This window comes from Nomascus leucogenys, chromosome 22a (genome assembly GCF_006542625.1).
Source record: "Nomascus leucogenys isolate Asia chromosome 22a, Asia_NLE_v1, whole genome shotgun sequence".
Lineage (NCBI taxonomy): Eukaryota > Metazoa > Chordata > Mammalia > Primates > Hylobatidae > Nomascus > Nomascus leucogenys.
This window is the reverse complement of record NC_044402.1, coordinates 73528306-73549114: the sequence shown is the minus strand read 5'-3', so window position 1 is coordinate 73549114 and position 20809 is coordinate 73528306. Positions and strand designations below refer to the sequence as shown.

General features: G+C 37.2%; 1 protein-coding gene and 1 pseudogene across 3 annotated transcripts in view; both read right to left on the bottom strand.

Moving 5' to 3' along the window:
• Window positions 1–20809, bottom strand: part of MAP3K20 (mitogen-activated protein kinase kinase kinase 20) — a 194546-nt gene that overhangs the window by 73967 nt on the left and 99770 nt on the right. For both annotated transcript variants that reach the window (XM_003253722.3, XM_003253721.4), the window contains exons 4-7: window positions 11666–11767; window positions 6945–7010; window positions 3358–3386; window positions 3104–3241 (exon numbers count right to left, since the gene is read on the bottom strand). In XM_003253722.3, coding sequence (XP_003253770.2) covers window positions 3104–3241; window positions 3358–3386; window positions 6945–7010; window positions 11666–11767 — 335 coding nt within the window. The remainder of the gene's footprint in view (window positions 1–3103; window positions 3242–3357; window positions 3387–6944; window positions 7011–11665; window positions 11768–20809) is intronic.
• LOC101178995 lies at window positions 14257–14654 on the bottom strand (annotated as a pseudogene). Its single transcript, XR_180125.3, has one exon. The product of XR_180125.3 is annotated as a 40S ribosomal protein S20-like (transcript).

Here is a 20809-nt window from a genome sequence, read left to right as displayed (position 1 = left end):
CAGTCCTGAGTTCTTGTGTATAATTAGCATCTGTACACTTTTCTGAATGGAATTCTGACACAACATTCTGAGAGGCAAACCAGCATTCCAAGCAAACCTCTGTCTTCAAGATAGTCACACAGCAGAAGCTGTTTTAAAACAGACTCACTGAAATGGCATTTCTATTTCCACCAGGTAAGGGAAGGCTCTAGCATGAATGCAGAATTGATATTCCACATCACATGATGGGGCGGACAGGTTCTGCAGAGCAACATCCAGTGTGTAAATACAGAGCAACACTGGAAATGCTCAGTGGCTGGTGGTCGAGTTTGTTTCAGTAAGTGAAGTTACTCGATAGGATGGTTTGTTAAGCGTTTGTTAAATCCCTCCAAAACCAAACCAAACCAAGCAAAGGTAGGGTCAGCACACAAGTATAAAGAAAAGCTAATCCACAAAGAGACGTGTTCAAGCCCTTCTGCTGAAATGTGGTGCATAGTTTCTTAAGTGAAAAGATTTTTAATAAAAAACACTGAAAATGTGCAGCTCCAGAAAGGTTGACTCAAACTATGTTTAAGAAATGGGGTCAATGTGGAATGTATGAAGAGATTTTAAAATGATACAGGAAAAAAATCCTAAGCTCTGCAAACAGAAGTCACCTCTTAACATCTTTTATAGTTTATGTGTGAAAAGGAATTTGTGCTTGGCTACTGGTACTAAGATTGTACTTCATCTCAGGAAAAGCAGAGGGGGGCATTTCACACCAAAGCCCTGGCAACTGTAAGGTTTTGAAAGAAGGCAGCATAAAGTTTGTTTTCATATATGAAATAATATGGAGACTAAAAGTTCACTCTATGTATAGTTGTGTCTTAAGGTCAAAATTTTTTGAGATAAGGAAATTCAAAGACTTGGGGAGAATTTTAAAAGTAAAAGCACTGTATGTGTGTGGACTCATAAGTGCAAAAATGAACCTCAAAAGTCTTCTAGTTCATATAAATGTGCCAAACAATTTAAAAGCTATAACCATCTACAATAACTATAACCAACATACATATATACCTAACACCAACAAACATGTTTATATACATTTATATACACATGCACATGAAAGGAGTGGGAGCGGTGGGCTCCTGGTGAGCCACTCTGAACAGTCAGCTGAAACACTGACTTAAACAAGCCACGTTCCTAAACCACACTGCTCATCTTCCCAAGCCCTCTTGTTCCACGGAGGTGCCTGCAACGATGGCCTGCTGCAGAATTCAGAGTGGCTTTTTCATGTTTGATGGGTTGTAAGAAACAAAAAGCCAACTATGGCATCTATGAAGACTATGCAACAGAGACTGTAAGTGGCCCTCAAAGCCAAAAATATATATTATCTGGTCCTTTCTAGAAAAAGTTTGCTTGTTCCTATTTCTACAGGACAAAACGAGATGCCATTCCCAACAAGCAGGCTAAGAAAAATTTAAATTACTCTCAGGTGGTGTGTGACTCAGTAAATAAACATTTGGTTATAAATGAAGGAATGCACTTTCACAAGAGAAAACAATCTTACAGAGTCTTAAATTGCTACAAATACACCATTTTCAGAATATCCCACAGATGAATGTATGATGGTTAGAATGTAGTAACATTTGACATAGGAGACCAGTTTTATAAGCTAGTCTCCTCTGAAACTTATGTTTTGTTTTTTCTTTTTTTCAATGAGAAATATTTGATCACTGTCTGTAATAGCTTATAGTCTTCATTCTTAGAAACCAGAATCAAGGGGTATCAGGTATTGATTTTTTTTCTTTTTTTGGATATCAGGTATTAAGCCTGATGTTACTGTTGCCTTCTGACCTTTAAAATTCTAGCCTTCTGCCAAAAACATATATTTCATTCTTGAAATGATTTTTTCAATAGCTAACAAAATTAATCTTTATTAATTTAGTATACATAGGATGTGTTATGATTTACAAAGAGCTAGTCACTGAAACAAGTCCAAAACCTGTGAGGCCAGCATTAAATACCTAGAGACCGAATCAAGAAAAAAAAAAAAAAAAGATCTGACAACGTGAATCTCCTCTTGTGTCATTGGCTACCACCTGCAGTAAGAAAACACAGAGGTTCAGGACGAAGAGACATGCTGATTTGGACCTAAAACAAGCTGCTTCTTTACCCATTACTATAAAAATGCCCTTTTAGGAAGTAATAGTATAAACAGCAGGGCAGTATAATAGTATAAATAGCAGGGCAGTATGAGATGTAAAGATAGGGAATTCTAAAACTATTTTGGACTCTTTAAAGAATACGTAACATTTTAGGGAAAAGCTTATCCTCATCAAAAGGCAACAAATGAATTCCTTCCTCCAGCAAAGAACTCTCTCATTCCACTTCCTTCTCTCTGATAATACAGGTATAACCTATTCCTCAGGAAATGGCCCATCTCCAAATTCCTCCTCCAGGAGCTTCTACTCCTTAACTGATTCATTCCTGTGGTCTCTTCCTTGAGCACTCCACCCCCTCATTAGTCTATTCTCTATGTGGCTCTGCTGTGATTCTTATGTAATGCCTTAGGGTCGCACTTCAGATAGTCACTGCTACTCTAAGACTGGCAGCAGACATGGACAAGGTCATCTGGTAAGTGCTAAGTACATTTTCTTTTGGACTTTTAGAAACCGATGAATCAGTTTAATAGTTGAGACTCAAAAGTTTCCTGGTAATTAACTCGCTCGCCAGATCTATTGGTGATTTTATACTGTTTAAGCAATCCATTACAATGAAGTCCTGTTCCAAATGATCCACATTTCCATTGAAATTACAGAGATAGTCCACAGTCACATTACCACCCTGCAAAAAATCATTCTCACAGGCAAAGTGGAGCCCAACACTATCTCGGATTCCATTTAATTTGTTTCTTGGAAGTGGTGTTGGTTTCTTCTCAACACAGGACAAAATAACTCCAATGATTAAAAATGATTAAACATTTTGGCAACTAGGAAGCGTTGTCCAATGGTGCTGCTTCAGGCATTCCACCAGCAGTACAGTCTCAAATAAAAATAAAACCATGTTAAACTGTATCTCTCTTCTTTAGAGTGTTTGCTTTTTGTATTTCTTTTAGTAAACAAGAAATGAGAAATGAACTCACCACACCATAGGAATATGTGTCACAAGTTTCTGACACAGGGAGACTTTGGATAACTTCTGGAGCCATCCATGGGAAAGTTCCAACCAAGGACATGTGTGTTGTATGGTTATGGAACCGAGAGGCACCAAAGTCACAGATCTAAGAAAACAGGAATCAGCATCAACTTTCTACTTATTGGCTAATTAAGGAATTATCAGTTACAAAAATCTACATCTGAAATTAACAATTTTTTTAAGTAAAAGAAATAATCCTACCTTCAATACTCCATCAGCAGCTATAACAACTAAAAAAGAAAAAAGGATAAATTATGACAATCATCTAATTTGTTTGAGCTGTCTTCTACTGAAAAAACCATAAACTTCTATTTCTGGCTTCAATATGGGATTATGAAAGGTGAAATCAATGTATTTACAGCATTGAGGATTTTGCAAAAGGGGGCTGACATTAAAACAAAAACTTAATTCCATTAGGTACTGATTAAAAAGTCTTCTGAGACACTTGTTTTATCCAAATGCAGTACTATCCAGTAAGAAAGGCACATATTAGTAGTAGTTAGGAGAACCGAATTTTTACCTGGGTTCTGCCTGTGTACTGCCAATGTGATACTGAGGTAGTCATTAGCTTTACTACTTCATATTATATATAGGGTTTCCAACCAACTGAGTGATTTTTGTTAAAGGTGGAGAGAATATTCATTCACTTGTTCATAAATTCATTCATTTAATAAATATTTGCTGAGGCTACTGTGGGTAAGGCCATGTACAATGCTGTGGAACAGGACTGTAAGCAAGTCTGCCACTGTCTTTGCTCTCAGGGGGTTTATATTCTTATCGGAGAAACAATTAAATAAACATCTACAACAAAGTGGGATAGATTCCATGATGAGAGAAACAAACAATACTATAGAGCCAAAGAACAATGATATCTATGTCGAGGGAGGTCAGATGAAGTTTCCTGTAAGAAATGATGCTTATGCTAAAACCTGAAAAACACAAGAGTTAACCAGAAAGAGGAGAGCTGAGGGAGGAAAGTAGTTTCCTAGGCAGAAGAGAGAGCCTATGCAAAAACTCAGGAGCAGACAAAAAACGCATGGCAATTTTGGAAGGTAGGGGCCAGGTCAAGAACAGAAAGAGCCAATGAACAATTTTATGTGGAGGAATGAAATGAGCAAAGGTGCAGAGGGGAGACTATGGCAGAGAAGAATAGACCTGGAGGCAAGGGGATCACTTTGCACTCAAGGTTTTGTGGTCCAGGAGACAGATGAGGACACCTGTACTAAGGCAGTGGCAAAGGACAGGAGAAAAGTTGACTGAGTCAAAAAATATTTAGGATGTAGGATCACCTAGGCTTGATGAATGGCTGGATATTGGGGGAGAAGGAAGCGAACTCAAGGATAAAATCAGATAAAGAAGCAATACAGATTAATGGTTAGAATAGGAGCTCTGGCTTTAAACTGTAACTACTATTTATCTCATTTCTGGCTTGGGCAAACAGTATTGCCACTCAGTAAAGGAAATGCAGGGATGATTTTTCGGGGTTAGGGAGAAAATGAAAAGATTAATTTGGACATAATATATTTTAGGGTCTTAAAAAATATCTATGCGGATGTGTCTAATCAGCAGATAGATACATAATTTTAAAGTTGAGATCTGTTTTTGAGTGTTAATATGTAATAGGGCTTTTATGGGAATGCAAGAATCAGAGCATAAGAGGAGATAAGTCCGAGGAGATGAGTCCAAGGATAAAGTTCTGAAGAACTGTTTCAGATGTTTCTTTTGTAAACCGTGCAGTGCCTTGAACATGACAGATGATCAATACTTACTAGTTACTGATGATTTTATCAAGGAGGGAAAATGATCTTTGTATGATCTAATATTTGAAAATAGCCTCAGGGTAAACCTGATACTATAAGTAGTAAGCTATAAACTTTTACAAATAGAAATGTAAATATTATTAATTTTATATTCAGCTTTCTCATTATAAGATTAACAAGTGCTCATTAGAAAAACTGCCATTATAAAAATACATAACATAGAAAGTGAAACTCTGGTTACCTTTCCAAGGGAAAAAGAATTGCTATAAGTTAGGTCTATATTCTTTCAATATGAGTGTATGTGTGTTCCTATTTAGTAACTATAATACATACAACTGTAACTTTTTAAAATGGGGACATTCTCTATTGTTATATAGTCTTCATAATGATAGCAAGGATAAATCCATAATTTAATCATTCCTCTTTTGTAGAAGATTTAAGATATACTGAAGTCAAATGACATAGCTTTTTTTTTTTTGAGACAGAGTCTCGCTGTTGCCCAGGCTGGAGTGCAGTGGCACGATCTCGGCTCACTGCAGGCTCCGCCCCCCGGGGTTCACGCCATTCTCCTGCCTCAGCCTCCCGAGTAGCTGGGACTACAGGCACCCGCCACCTCGCCTGGCTAATTTTTTGTATTTTTTTAGTAGAGACAGGTTTTCACTCTGTAAGCCAAGATGGTCTCGATCTCCTGACCTCATGATCCGCCCACCTCGGCCTCCCAAAGTGCTGGGATTACAGGCGTGAGCCACCACGCCTGGCCAAATGACATAGTTAAATTGAAATTCTGAGCATGAACTGAAAATTTACAAATTCATAAAACTCTGATCTTTTCTACTACAGTCTAGATTATTTCCTAATGACTTCCTGTTAGCTGACCATATATCAAAAGTGCTTAGTTCCAGGAAGCTTATGTTTAAGAAGAACCAAAGAATACATGATAACCTAGAAGAGGAAAGGACAAGCAGACAGGGTCCAACCTGGACTACTGATGAGTGGCAGGTGCCGATAACTTCCCTCCCCGCCCCCATCCCTTCACCCCCTGCTAAACACACACACACAAACCTCACAGTCCTGAGGCACGTGCAAGGGTACCTGATCGGTTCATTCCCTAGTCCTCTTCCACTACTTGTCATCACCACCCATTCTAAGGATCACACTATTAGCATATACTCATTTTAATTAAAGATCTCCCAAAAATAGATAGTTATCTTCCTCCTTACTGAGAAGGAGCATTTAGAAAGCATGTAAATAATTAATTGATTGGAGGGTATTCAAAAAAGTGGCAAACTCTGATGTTTACTTTAGCTAGTGCTATAACCCTACTGCCTTTCTCAGGTAACTCTGAAGTGATGTAACAGAAGAAGCATTCTGTTACCACTCCTACTTGAAGGTAATGTCTAATCCTGAAAGTTATTTTAAAATGCTCACCCTCCAAATTATAAAATACAGCGCCATAAATAAGCTTCAGAAAGTACAGAAGAAGAGAAAGAAGAAAAAGAGAGCCTTTACTTTCCAAACTTCCAAACATGTGGCTCATTTCTGGGCACTACTCCAGGTAATACAGGCATGACTGGCATCAACAATTCACACCATGCAATTCAGATGCAACAAGAACAAAATTCAAAATTGATAGTGCACAAAGCCACCTAAAAATAGAAGACTAAAAATATATGACTGCATACTTTGACACAGCAGTATCTCTTTTAGAAAATGATTCTAGGGAAATAATTAGGGATGTCTTGAAAAATTTGGCTGAAATATTAAGCCCAACATTTCTTATCAGAGAAAAAATGTAAACAATTCAAATGTCCACATTCTGGGCTATATTTATACAGTGAAATACTATGCAGCTTCTTCAAATAATATCGAGATTTTTGTTATTTATTGACAGTAGAAAGGCTTCCATGGTATCAGCAGTGAGTCCAATAGTAGGTTACAAAAGATATGTAAAAGAATGATGCTCATTTCTACACGCAAGTGTATGTAATTTGTAATAAAATAGGTAAAATAAAAACATAACTACATTACCATTTCTTGACTTGAGGTCTCTGTGAATCACCTTGACAGGAGCCTCCATATGTAAATAGTGCATTCCTTTTCACACAAGAAGAAATAAAGGCCTATTAATATTTTTCAACATTACATCAGTATTACCCTCCATAGTTTTGCAAAGAACTCAAGAGCAGAAACTAATTCACATGTCTTATTCTTCCATGACTGATAAAATGAAAACAGAATATGTCTACATTAGTAACGTGTATATGTGAAGTCAAATTTATAAGCTTTAATCTCTTGGAGTTTGGAATTTGACTGTGGATGTAAATCTAGCTTTTTACAATACCTAATAACGACACCTTAATTTTCTGCAGTCTGCATGAAAATAGCACAGTAACCACTGAAAGGAGGGCTCCACGACTAAGGTATTCCGCTACCAACTACCTTCTAAATCTGCTGAAGTTCTGAGTAAAATTTGCGGTTTTCATCTGGTTGTCTGCAGGTACCCAACTGCAGATTCTGATGTCCAGTTACCAAAGTTCTGGATGTCTATGGTTACCCAGCTGCAGCTTGGCTTTTTCTCAGTACCCATTCCAACAAGACCTGGGAGTGGATGTGGGGTAGTGGTGGGGAGAACTGGGAGGACTGATTAGTTACGGTGGCTAAATAATTTTATGATCTTCAGATAAAAAAGTATACAGTAGTTACAAAGTATTTCATTCCTTTTACAAGGATAAATCTTTGAGATAATCTGTATTTCAACATACTCCAAAATTCTTTCCATCATATTTAGGATGTAAATCAAATTACGTCAGTATATTGGGTGTATATAAACTTTATAGAGCTTTATTATTTTGAATCAAAAATTATACGTTAAAGACACATTTTATGGTTACCCTCTTAGTAGTTTTTGACTCTTTCTGTATTTACATATTGTCTACTCCTTTAGAATAAAAAAAGGATGATTTTCTACTAAAATATATCCTCTTTATTTCTCAAGTTGTCTTTTCTAACTAATGGCAGAAATAGCCTCCCCCTCACCTCCAAATCAAACAGGCTTCTTTTTAAAATGAACAATGCACTGAAAATAATTTAATAAGAGGCTTTGGCTTTTTAAAGCATATAGAGAGGTTAATTTTTAAATCTTTATTCTTCTACTATTTTAATTATTATATATTGAAGAATCGTGAAAGGACAAAGAAAATTTAAACTCTTGCCATTTAATGATATCACTGAATGATATCACTGAAGAGTCAAGTTAACACAAGTATTAGTAATTATGTGATCTTAAATAAGATGTAACTGGGATAAAGGAAATTTCTCTTCTGATATGAAGTTCTACATCCCTCAAACTGCAAAAATTCAGTAGTTACAACTTGGGTAGCATTTAATAGTCTATATGACTGGATTTCATAGTTACCTCTCTCTTGCTTTAGAATCAAGTTCCTTAATAATTTTTCAGGTAGAATCTGTATAATTACTATTACTGGTAGAGATAGTTTCTACACTTGCTGACAAGATTTCAAAAAACAAGACTCAAATACAAAAGCTTTAAATATAGGCACTTTCCTTCCTCATGGAAGATTATAAGAAAAAAGTACCATAAAGTATTAGTGTACGATGCATAGTATACATTTAACTAATATTTCATATAAACAATAGTCATCACACTCACATAAAATTCTATTTAATGTTTTTGTAGATCCATCTATAATTCTGCCTTATATTTATTGCAAACAATTAAGAAGGCTGAAAAATACTTTCATCAGGTGTACATTCAGGGTTTCCTAAAAAAAAGAATTGGCAGGTGTAACTGAGGAGACTTTTGGGGAGAACTGGAATGAGTGGTGACCATTTTGAAAGTGGATTGGAGTTTATCTGCTTTAATTGTTCCTTTTAAGCATTGCTGATAAACTTGCAGCAATTTCATATATACTTGCTGGTCCACCCTCCATTATCCTCACATCTAGAAAGAAGAGAATCTTTTTTGCTTTGAGGAGATATTTTCTCAACAGCAATGATGCTGAGCAATGCCTATTTTAAAATGCATGAATCAACCTTTACTTAAAATATTCATTTTTTGATTTCTCAACATATCATTGCTCCAGTGGATTCGATCATAGGTTAAACTGAAAGGTACATAGCTGAATTTGAAACAGAATCAACAAAAATCTAGCCTTCCTACTTAATCTCTTAAATTCTTAAGTTCTACACCCAGCTTATCAGAGAAAGCTGAAGTCATTCCTAAAGCCTTGATTTGTTTTTTTTATGGGCCATCTTAAAGGATTTTTAAATGTTAAGTATTACTTGCGTCCATAAACATATAAGCCTCTTCTCTGCCTTACTCTTCTCACCTGAGGTCAAACACATTAGCCAGACAGGCAAAAGGGATTTTATTAATCTGCAGTTTTGGACACCATCAGGGGGTCCAATTCCATTCTCTCCTTCCCTTTTTTTATTTTTATATTTTTGAGACAGAGTCTCACTCGGTTGCCCAGGCTGGAGTGCAATGGCCCAATCTTGGCTCACCGCAATCTCCGCCTCCCGGGTTCAAGTGATTCTCCTGCCTTAGCCTCCTGAGTAGCTGGGATTACAGACATGCGCCACTATGCCCGGCTAAATTTGTATTTTTAGTAGAAACAGGGTTTCTCCATGTTGGTCAGGCTGGTCTCGAACTCCTGACCTCAGGTGATCTGCCTTCCTCGGCTTCCCAAAGTGCTAGGATTATAGGCATGAGCCACCGTGCCTGGCCTCTCCTTCCTTATTTTTAATTCTAGTACCAGTTTTCTACCTAATTATTACATTTTTTTTTCTAGACTGAGTCTCACTCTGGCTGGAGTGCAGTGGCTTGATGTTGGCTCACTGCAAACCTCTGGGGTTTGAGCGATTCTCTTGCCTCAGCCTCCTGAGGAGCCGGGACTATAGGCGAGTAGTGCACCACCATGCCCAGCTAATTTTTTGTATTTTTAGTAGAGACAGGGTTTCGCCTTGTTGGCCAGGCTGATCTCAAACTCCTGGCCTCAAGTGATCCACCCGCCTCGGCCTCCCAAAGTGCTGGGATTATAGGCGTAAGCCACTGCACCAGGCCCAGTTTGCTACCTAATTCGATTCTTTCTCTTCCTTGCCCTTCTGATGCAGAGCACTAGCACTCTTGAGAAAACACCAAGAATGACTCAGCTGATGTGGAGCCAAGAGACTTACCCCTCTGTCGGGATGATGTGGCATGTGGTTAAGGGGGTGCAGGGAGAAGAGGTTCCCGGGCTGGGAACCAGGGATGCTTAAGTAGAGCACAGCAGGAAGCAGAGTGACTGATGTTAGCTGTTTTGTTTGCTGTCTATCTATTCTAAGAGCCAATAAGTAATAACATGGGTGTAACTGGCTGAGCACCCTAAATGCAAATGTGTGTAAGGTGATGTGCTGTAAGTTAAGTACCACCTATATATGCATTTACATTATTTAAGTGTATTTCCACAATGCTGCAGGCAGCTCCTAATAAAGGCACATCACCTTGCTTACAGAGAGCTGGTCCTTGTGTTCTACTGACGTGCAGAGAAGTCACTATGATATTACATGAAAATATCTTTAAGAATATGAAAGTTTAAGCATGATTTGAGATGCCCGATGCGTTAATACACAATTAAGCAAATTAACATAAAGTCAGGTACACCACCCTAAACACAGAGCTTATTATTTTTATAATGTAATGAGGCATCATTCAGCAGCAGCATCTAGCATGAAACTCAAAAAAATTTTTTTTCACTTTCCCTATTTGAAGAATTTGGTAGGTGTTGATGAAACTTGAAATAGACAATTCCCCAAAGGAAAGACTACTACTTTTGGAAGTCACACAGTGAAATCAACGTATGAGTTGCTCCCCTTACTGAGTGCTAAATCACATTATATTTGCTTTGTAAAGAGATGCTTGTAGAGAATGGAGTAGTAAAATGTAAAGGAGTTAATTGCCCCAGGAAAATTCAGACACACTTTGTAGGGGTTGCTAGAATACAAATATAACTGTCAGTGTTCATTATTTAGATGAAGTTGTTTCCAAAGCAACTCTGACAGTTATAAATAAAGCCCAGAAATGTTCAGTTAGGAAAATGGAAAAAAAAAAGATAAAAATAAATGAAGTTTGAATTGCTTTAGAAAGCATTCATCTATGCAAGAATGTATGAGAAAAAAGACTGGGCACCTTGTTTAGGGGTTTGGTGTATTAAAAATATTTAATTCCAACAGCGATGCCTAAGTAAGTTTACATTAAATGTAAAATAAAATCTGAATTGCTTTTACATGGCAGGACAAATAAAAAATTTTTTTGCAAGTGGTTTCTATTTTTAGCATGTTATATATACAAAATGAATAGAACTAATCCTACAATAAATCATGTTTTCTGGATACTGAGTCTAAGTAGAGACTTTCAGAACAACAGAATTATGATTTTTCCATTTAATGTGTCAAGCAAGCTAGTCAATTATAATATCACAAAACATGACAAACATGTCTGCCCTGAAGCTACAACTAGATTTCATGGATAGAAATAAAGTAGAGAAAAGAGGAAGAGAAAAGGAATTCAGGAGTGGAAAGGTAATGACCTAAAATATTATCTGTACCATCAGCTGTGGAATTCTTACTACTTTTGGTCTGAAAAAAGAACATCTAAAGATAGAATAAAACATTTTCTGACGTTAAGTCCCCATTTCAGGAGGGGAAAATGCACCCCACTAATTCTATAAGAATATACCAAATATTATTACCTTTGGCTACATCAGTGGCCCAGGTCATAATGTGATCCATATCCATCTCCTCACTTCTATTACTGTTAATGTAATCATAGAGTGATCCCAGAGAAGCATATTCTATTTTAAAAGGAAAGATAAGCATATAATTAAAATCAAGGTACATTTCAGAAGACTTCATATTTTCATTGAGAAAATACGTTAAAGAATTTAACAAAAGACATCAAAAATATATAAAAAATTGTTCCATGGTGTGGTTTCTAAAAGTTAATGTCATCCTGAAAAATATCTGTCAAACACAAGACAGTAACATACAATGAACAGTAAACTTCAGTTGAGAATCAAAAGCCATTTAGCCAGAACTGAGAAACACGAAGAGGTTGGAAGAATAAATTTGAAACAAAGGTATGTATATAAATAGGTATTTCTTTTAAAAGTTGTTATTCTTATGAGATAGATATTAAATGCATAAATCAGACAGCTTATATGACAGTGTAAACAAATCAATCGTTGTCACATAAGGACTTAGAAGAGCTCTCAAAATTTAAGCACAAAAGGTCAAAAAAGTGAGAAAAATCCTTTAAAAATGAAGTATAAATTACATACCATAAACTCACCTGCAATAAGTATATTATTGGATGATTTTTAGTAAGTTCATAAAGTTGGGCAACCACCACCACAATCCAGTCTTAGAACCTTTCCATCACTACAAATAGTTCTCTTGTGCCAGTTTGCAGTTAATCATCACTCTCACCCCAGCCCTACAATCTGCTTTTTCTCTCTACCAGTGTGCCTTTTCTGGATAGTTCATATAAACAGAATCATACAAATTGTTCCTTGTGTCTGACATCATTCCCTTAGCATAATGTCTTCTTTTCTTTCTTTCTTTCTTCCTTTCTTTCCCTCTCTCTCTCTCTCTTTCTTTCTTTTTCTTTCTTTCTTTCTTTCTTTCTTTCTGGAGTCAGGGTCTCGTTCTGTTGCCCAGGTTGGAGTGCAGTGGTGTGATCACAGCTTACTGCAGCCTTGATCTCGGCTCACTGTGGCCTCCACCTCCCAGGCTCAAGCAATCCTCCCCACCTCAGCCTCCCAAGTAGCTGGGACTACAGGCACACACCACCATGCTGAGGCCGACGTTTTTTTTTTTTTTTTTTTTTTTTTTTCGGTAGAGATGAGGTCTTGCTATGTTGCTTAGCGTAATCTCAAACTCCTGAGCTCAAGCAATCCCACCTGTCTCAGCCTCCCAAAGTGCTGGGATTACAGGCTTGAGCCACTGCACCTGGCCGGATAATGTTTTCAAAGTTCACTCAAGTGGTAAGCGTACAAGAAGACTTCATTCTGTTTTATTGCTGAATACTATTCTGTTGTATGGATATACTACATTTGGTTTATTCAGTCCCCAGTTGATAGATATTTGGATTGTTCCTAGTTTTTGACTATTATGAATAATGCTCCTATGAACATTTGTGTACATGTTTATGTATGTAAATGTGTTAATTTTTCTTGTGTAGATTTCAGGGACTGATATTGCAGGGCCATATGGTAAGTTTATGTCTAACTTTTAAAGAAACTATCAATCTGTTTTCCAAAGAGGCTGTACCATTTTATATTCCTGCCAGCAATGTATGAGGGTTTCAGTTTCTCCACATCCTCACCAACATTTGATAGTCTTTTTTTTTTTTTTTTTTGAGAAAAGGGTCTTGCTATGGTGCCCCGGCTAGTCTCAAACTTCAAACTCCTGTTGTCAAACAGTCCTTCCCTGCCATCCTCTGCCTCACAAGTAGCTGGGATTACAGGTGCATGTGAATGTGCCCCGCAGTATTGTCTTTTTTTTTTTTTATTATGGCCGTAGTGGGTATAACACTAGTGGTATCTCACAGTGCTTTTAATTTGCATTTCCCTAGTGACTAACGAAGTTGGGCATCTTTTTATGTGTCTATTAGCCCCTTTTATATATTCTTAAGCAAAATATCTATTCAAATCTTTTTTTTTTTTTTTTTGAGATGGAGTCTCGCTCTTTCACCCAGGCTGGAGTGCAGTGGCACAATCTTGGCTCACTGCAGGCTCCGCCCCCCAGGGTTCATGCCATTCTCCTGCCTCAGCCTCCCGCGTAGCTGGGACTACAGGCGCCCGCCACCTCGCCTGGCTAATTTTTTGTAATTTTAGTAGAGACAGGGTTTCACCGTGTTAGCCAGGATGGTCTCGATCTCCTGACCTCGTGATCCGCCCGCCTTGGCCTCCCAAAGTGCTGGGATTACAGGTGTGAGCCACCGCACCCGGCCTATTCAATCGTTTGTCCATTTTTACACTGGGTTATTTTATTGAGTTCTAATAATTTTTTTTAGTTCTAGATACAAGTCCTTTGTCATATATATGATTTGCAAATATTTTTTCCCAGTCTGTCATTTGTCTTTTCATTCTCTTAAGATCATCTTTTAAAGAGCAGAAATTTTTACTTTTTATAAATTCCAATTTACCAATTTTTCTTTTATGGCTGTGCTTTTGGTATCATTTCTAAGAACTCTTTGCCTAACCCCAGAGCATGAACATTTTCTCCTATTTTTCTTTTGAGAGTTTAATAGTTTAACCCTTATACTTAGGCTTATGATCCATTTTTTTTTTTTAACAACTGGTAATCAATTTATTAAAATAGTTGACTTAAGCATCTGCAATGGTGACTTCCACCTCAACTCCTGGCTCAATACTGACGGAAGTAATCTGCTTAACAATCTCAGAAGGACTGTGCAAGTCAATGAGTCGATTCTCATCTGGAAACGATCCCACGTCTTAGAACCTTCACCACAAGGAGTTTTTCTTGTAGTGATTCTCAAAGTCTTGGTAGGCATTCGAACTGGTCCTTTTCACTTTGAGATTCTTTTCTTTTGCGCCTCTGATCAAGTCAGCACACCTTTTCCAGGGATTTTACATTGCGGCTTGTTAGGGTGATTCGAATTTGGTGAATTGCCACCTCCGGCTCCACGCGTGTTTTTCCGGTGTCCTTAAAAGCCATGGCTGCTGCGCGGCTTCCTGACTGACTTGTTACTCGGTGAGAGCAAACAGCGGTGAGTCAGGAGCAGGAGCGTGCGGACCAGATATCCTCAGGACCTACGACCGCGTCTTCCTCAAAAAGCGCTTATGATCCATTTTGAGTTCATTTCATTTTTATGTATGGTCTGAGGTGTGGCTCTAATTTTTTTTTTTTTTTGGCATATGGATTTATTTTTGAGACAAGGTCTCACTCTGTTGCCCAGGCTTGAGTGCAGTGGCACACTCTTGGCTCCCTGCAGCCTCAACCTCCTGGGCTCAAGCAATCCTCCCACCTCAGCCTCTCTAGTAGCTGGGATTACAGGTGCACATCACCATGCTGGCTAATTTTTGTTTATATTTTTTGTACAGATGGAATTTTGTCATGTTGCTCAGGCTGGTCTTGAACTCCTGGGCTCAAGCGATCCTCTCACCTCAGCCTTCCACAGTGCTGGAATTACAGGCGTGAGCCACCACATCTGGTGCAGGCATATCAATTTCTAATTGTCTCAGCAATCAAAGACTGTCTTGGCATCTTTGTTGAAAATCCATTGCCAATCAATGTGAGGCTTTTTCCCTAGAATTTTAATTGTGTTCCTTTGGTCTATATCCCTGTAGATATTGTGCCAATATTGTATTATGTTGATTACTACAGATTCATAAGTTTTGAAATGAGGCAGTCTAAGTCCTCAAAGTTAGTTCGTTCTCAAAATTGGTTTGGCTATTTCTAGGTCTTTTGCATTACCACATACATTTTAGGATTGGCTTGTTAGTTTCTAAAAAAAAGTCTGCTGGGATTTGGATAGGAATTGTGTGGAATTTATAGATCATTTTGGGGAGAACTGCCCTCTTGACAACACTGAATCTTCTAAACCATAAATATGTAAATGTCTATTTGTTTAGATCTTTAATTTTCTCAGCAATTTTTGTACTTTTCATTGTACAAGTCTTATACTTATTTTGTTAAATTTATACCCAACTATTTTATTCTTTTTGATGCTACTGCAAGTGGAATTGTTTCTTAATTTCATTTTTAGGTTGTTCACTCTCAGTATATAGAAATACAATAGATTTTTAAATGGTGATCTTGCATCCTGTAACCCTTCCAAACATGTTTGTTAGTTTTAGTAGCTTTTGCGTGTGTGTGTGTGCATTCCTTAGGATTTTCTACCTATAGGTTGTCAGATAAGACAGTTTTATTTCTTCCTTTCCAATCTGGATGCCTATTACTTCTTTTTCTTGCCTGATCACACTGGCTAAAACCTTCAGTACAATGTTGAATAGATGTCAGAGTAGAACTTCTTTGCCTTGTTCCCAGTCTTGGGGAGAAAACATTCAGCTTTTCACCATGGAATAAGATACTAGCTGTGGGTTTTTGTAGATGCTCTTTATCAGGTTGGAAAAATTCCCTTTCATTCCTAGTGTGTTAAGATTTCTTTTTTTAAACTTTTTTTTTTGAGACGGAGTCTCACTCTGTCATGCAGGCTGGAGTGCAGTGGTGCAAACGGGACTCACTGCAAGCTCCGCCTCCAGGTTTACGCCATTCTCCTGCCTCAGCCTCCTGAGTAGCTGGGACTACAGGCACCCGCCACCATGCCCAGCTAATTTTTTGTATTTTTAGTAGAGATGGGGTTTCACTGTGTCAGCCAGGATGGTCTCGATCTCCTGACCTTGTGATCCACCCGCCTCGGCCTCCCAAAGTGCTGGGATTACAGGTGTGAGCCATCGTGCCTGGCCCATATTTCCTATTATCAGTGAGTGTTGTCTGTCAAATGCTTTTTCTGAATCTTTTTTTTTTTTTGAGACGGAGTCTTGCTCTGTTGCCCAGGCTGGAGTGCAGTGGCGCAATCTCGGCTCACCGCAAGCTCTGCCTCCCGGGTTCACGCCATTCTCCTGCCTCAGCCTCTCCCAGTAGCTGGGACTACAGGCACCCGCCACCATGCCCGGCTAATTTTTTGTATTTTTAGTAGAGACGGGGTTTCACCGTGGTCTCGATCTCCCGACCTCGTGATCCGCCCGCCTCAGCCACCCAAAGTGCTGGGATTACAAGCGTGAGCCACCGCGCCCGGCGCTTTTTCTGAATCTTGAAATGATCATATAGGGTTTTTATCTTCTATTCTATGATTTTATTGTTTATTATGGTACCTTACATTGACTGATTTCAGATGTTAAGCCAACCTTCCATTTCTGGGATAGATTCTAATTGGAATTTATAATCTTTTTTATGGGTGGCTGGATTCAGTATGTTAATATGATTAAGAATTTTTACATCTATATTCATGAAGAATATTGGTCTGTCGCTCTCTTATGTCTCTGTATGACTTTGGTATCAGGATAATACTGCTTGTTCATATAGAATATTGGCATCTATTTTCTGAAAGAGTATGGGAAGAATTGATGTTATCTCTTCTGTAAACATTTTATAGAATTTACCAGTGAAATCATCTTGGCCTGGGCTTTTCTTTATGGAAATATTTAAAATTACTAATTCAATTATTGTTTTTTGAAACAGTCTTGCTCTGTTGCCCAGGCTGGAGTGCAGTTGCATGATCTCAGCTCATAGCAACCTCCGCCTCCAGGGTTCAAGCAATTCTCATGCCTCAGCCTCCCAAGTAGCTGGGACTATAGGGGTGTGCCACCACGCCTGGCTAATTTTTGTATTTTTAGTAGAGATGGGGTTTTGCTATGATGGCCAGGCTGGTCTCGAACCCCTGGCCTCAAGTGATCTGCCCACCTTGGCCTCCCCAAGTGCTAAGATTACAGGCTTGAGCCACTGCACCCAGCCTAATTCAATTTTTAAATTACAGGTCTATTCAGATCTTCTGTTCTGATAATTTGTATCTTTTAAGAAAATTGTTCACTGCATCTAAATTGTCTAATTTATTGGCATAAAGATGGTCATAACATTTCTTTATAATCCTTATAAACTTCTGCAGGAGCCATAGCACTGCTCTTTCTTTCATTCCTGATTTTGCTAATCTTTATCTTTTCTTTTTTCTTGATCAATCTAGTTAAAGGCTTGTCAAATTTATTAATCTTTTCAAAGACTAAACTTTTAGTCTAGTCTTTAGATTAATAAATCCTTTAGTCTTTGGAAAGATTAACAAATCTAATAAGCTGATTTTTGCTATTGCTTTTCTGTTTTCTATTTTATTGAGCTCTGTTCTAATCTTTATTATTTCCTTTCATTGACTCACTTTGGTTTTAATTGGTCCTTCTTTCTGTAGTTTCTTCAGGTTGAGGCTCAGGTTATCCACTTCAGACTTTTCTTCTTTTTGATATAGGTGTTGAAAGCTATACATTTCCTTCTAAATACTGCCTTATCTGCATTCTATAATTTTAATATTCTATAATTTTGATATGTTACATTTTCATTTTCTTTCACTGCAAAATATTTTAAAATCTACTTTGATTTCTGGACGGGTGTGGTGGCTCACACCTGTAATCCCAACACTTTGGGAGGCTGAGGCGGGTGGATCACCTGAGGTCAGGAGTTCCAAACTAGCCTGGCCAACACAGTGAAACCCCATCTCTACTAAAAATACAAAAAATTAGCCGGGCATGGTGGCTACTCAGGAGGCTGTGGCAGGAGAATCGCCTGAACCTGGGAGGCGGAGGTTGTAGTGAGCTGAGATGGCGCCACTACAATCCAGCCTGGGTGACAGAACGAGACTTCATCTCAAAAAAAAAAAAAAATCTATTGTGATTTCTTCTTTGACCCAGTGGGTATCTGGCTGTGTGTTGCCTAATTTCCAAAATTTGGGAATTTTCCAGAATTTCTTTTGTTGTTAATTTCAATTTTAATTGCATTGTGATTAGAAAACACACATTGTATGGTATCAGTCCTCTTAGATGAACTGAGATTTATTTTATGGCCTCCCTTATGATGTATTCTAGAGAATGTTCCATGTGTACTTGAAAAAATATGTATTCTTTACATGTGAGTTAGGTAGAGTTGGCTGAGTGTTCTTCAAATCTTCTATATCCCATTTTATTTTCTGTCTAGCTGTTCTATCAATTATTGAGAGTGTTAAACTGTAATCAGTTACTGGTGAATTGCCTACTTCTCCTTTTAATTCAGTTAGTTTTGCTTCACAGACTTTGAGACCTGTTGTAGGTGTGTATACATTTCCAATTGCTATGTCTTTCTGATGTCTTGATCCTTTTATCATTTTGAAATGGTTCTATTTATCTCAAGTAATATTTCTTATCTTTGCTGTATTTTGTCTGAAATTTAATATAGTTACTCCAGCTCTCTGGTGCTTACTGTCTGCATGGCATATCTTTTTCTATCTTCTTATTTTCAACCTATTTGTATCTTTGAATCTACGATATGTCTCTTGTACAGAGTACATAATTGGATCTTGTTATTTTTTAATCTAATCTGACAATCTCTGCCTTTGGAAATGTTTAGAACATCTACATATAATGTGATTATTGATACGGTTGGGTTTACATTTGCCATGTTTTCTTCATGTCTCCTGTCCTTCTCAGTCTCCTGTTCCTCCTTTATTGTCCTCTTTTGCAATAAAAAATTTTAATCTATTATTTAAATCCTTGATTGATTTTTTATTATATTTATTGAATGACTTTCTTAGCAGTAGTTCAAGGGATCATAAAATGTATCTTAATGTAGCACAATCTACCTCAGTTTAATACTAATCTAATTACAATAAAATATAGAAGATTTTCTCCAATATAACTCCATTCCCTCCCTTATCCTTTATGCTATTGTTGTGATATATTAATATTATCTACATACATCTTAAAGTTAACAAAAGTGAACAAAAATGTATTGCTTTATACAATGTTATGTTTTTATTTTTATTCATCATTATCTTTATTTTAAAGGTAGAAAAACTGTAAGTTGAATGGTAATAAAAACAAAAATAAAAGTAGGAAAACAGGCATTTCATGAAAAGTGAAATCCATTGTACAATGCATAATATAGTCAAGGATCTTGAAATTAAATTGGTGTCTTAACTATCATTTCTTACCTTTAACCAATAAACATTATTTTTCTTTAAAGGAGATAAAAAGATTATTCATTAAATATAGTGAGAATAAACATCATTAATTAAACACTGTATCTCACTAACCTCTTTACATCCATTAACACTCTATAGTAAAAATAATACTGGTTTTTGCTATGGCTTCGTATTTCTTTAAAATATTAACTAAAATAGATTTCTAATTTGGGAAACATGATAACCAGTGCCATTTGGTTTTAAAAAGAGTTGTATCTTAATCACCAAGACAAGACAGCAAGAAAACAATGACATGGTCAATTGAAGATTCTTTCAGTCTACTGTTCACCATCTAGTCAGACACCCATAAATTAATTCCAGCAAAACGCTTAAGAAATTCATTGATCAACCTCCAAAGCACATCAGAGAAAGTGCTAATATAGTGAACAGTAAAAACAACAATGGCAGCAGAACATCTTATTTAAACTTTTGAGATGATAAAACAGTACAGAACTGGGAACCCTTTGGAATTTTTTTCTTGTTTTGGTTAAGAAGATCATTAATACTTTATAAACTTCATACATATGGCCCACTGTAAGGTTTAAAGAATAAAAGGTTTAATAGAATAAGCAAGAGAATGCCATAAAACCCTTGAAATAAGAAACACTGCTAACTTTTACAAACACAAAGTTCCTCACGTTTCAATCAAGTTTAGTCAGCCCTCATTATTCATAAGGACAAGTAGGCCAGTTTACAGACAAGTGGCACCCTATGAATGGCTCTTAGGCATGACACAGTTCTTAAGATAAATATCTTTACACTTGGAACAGTCATGTGGATATTATAAAGATGGCAACTGCAGTCCCGTAAAATTATACCTAAGAAAAGAATGAGTCAACTTATATTCAGATACTTCTAAAATCCCTCATATTTTAAGATGCTCTCTCCATTACTTTATTTGAACAACAAAATACTGTTTGGGGAAAAATATGTAAGTCTGAGATGACCTCCATCAAAGCTAGTTTTTCAAAGCTTATAAAGGTCACCTATATGAATAAGACAAAAGAGAGGGAGGGAAGTAGGGAGGGGCAACAAAATTTAATACAGAGCATTTATTCCTGGAACTATGAGCTCTCAATTCCAACTGTGGGATGTCACTGAAAACAAGTCTTCT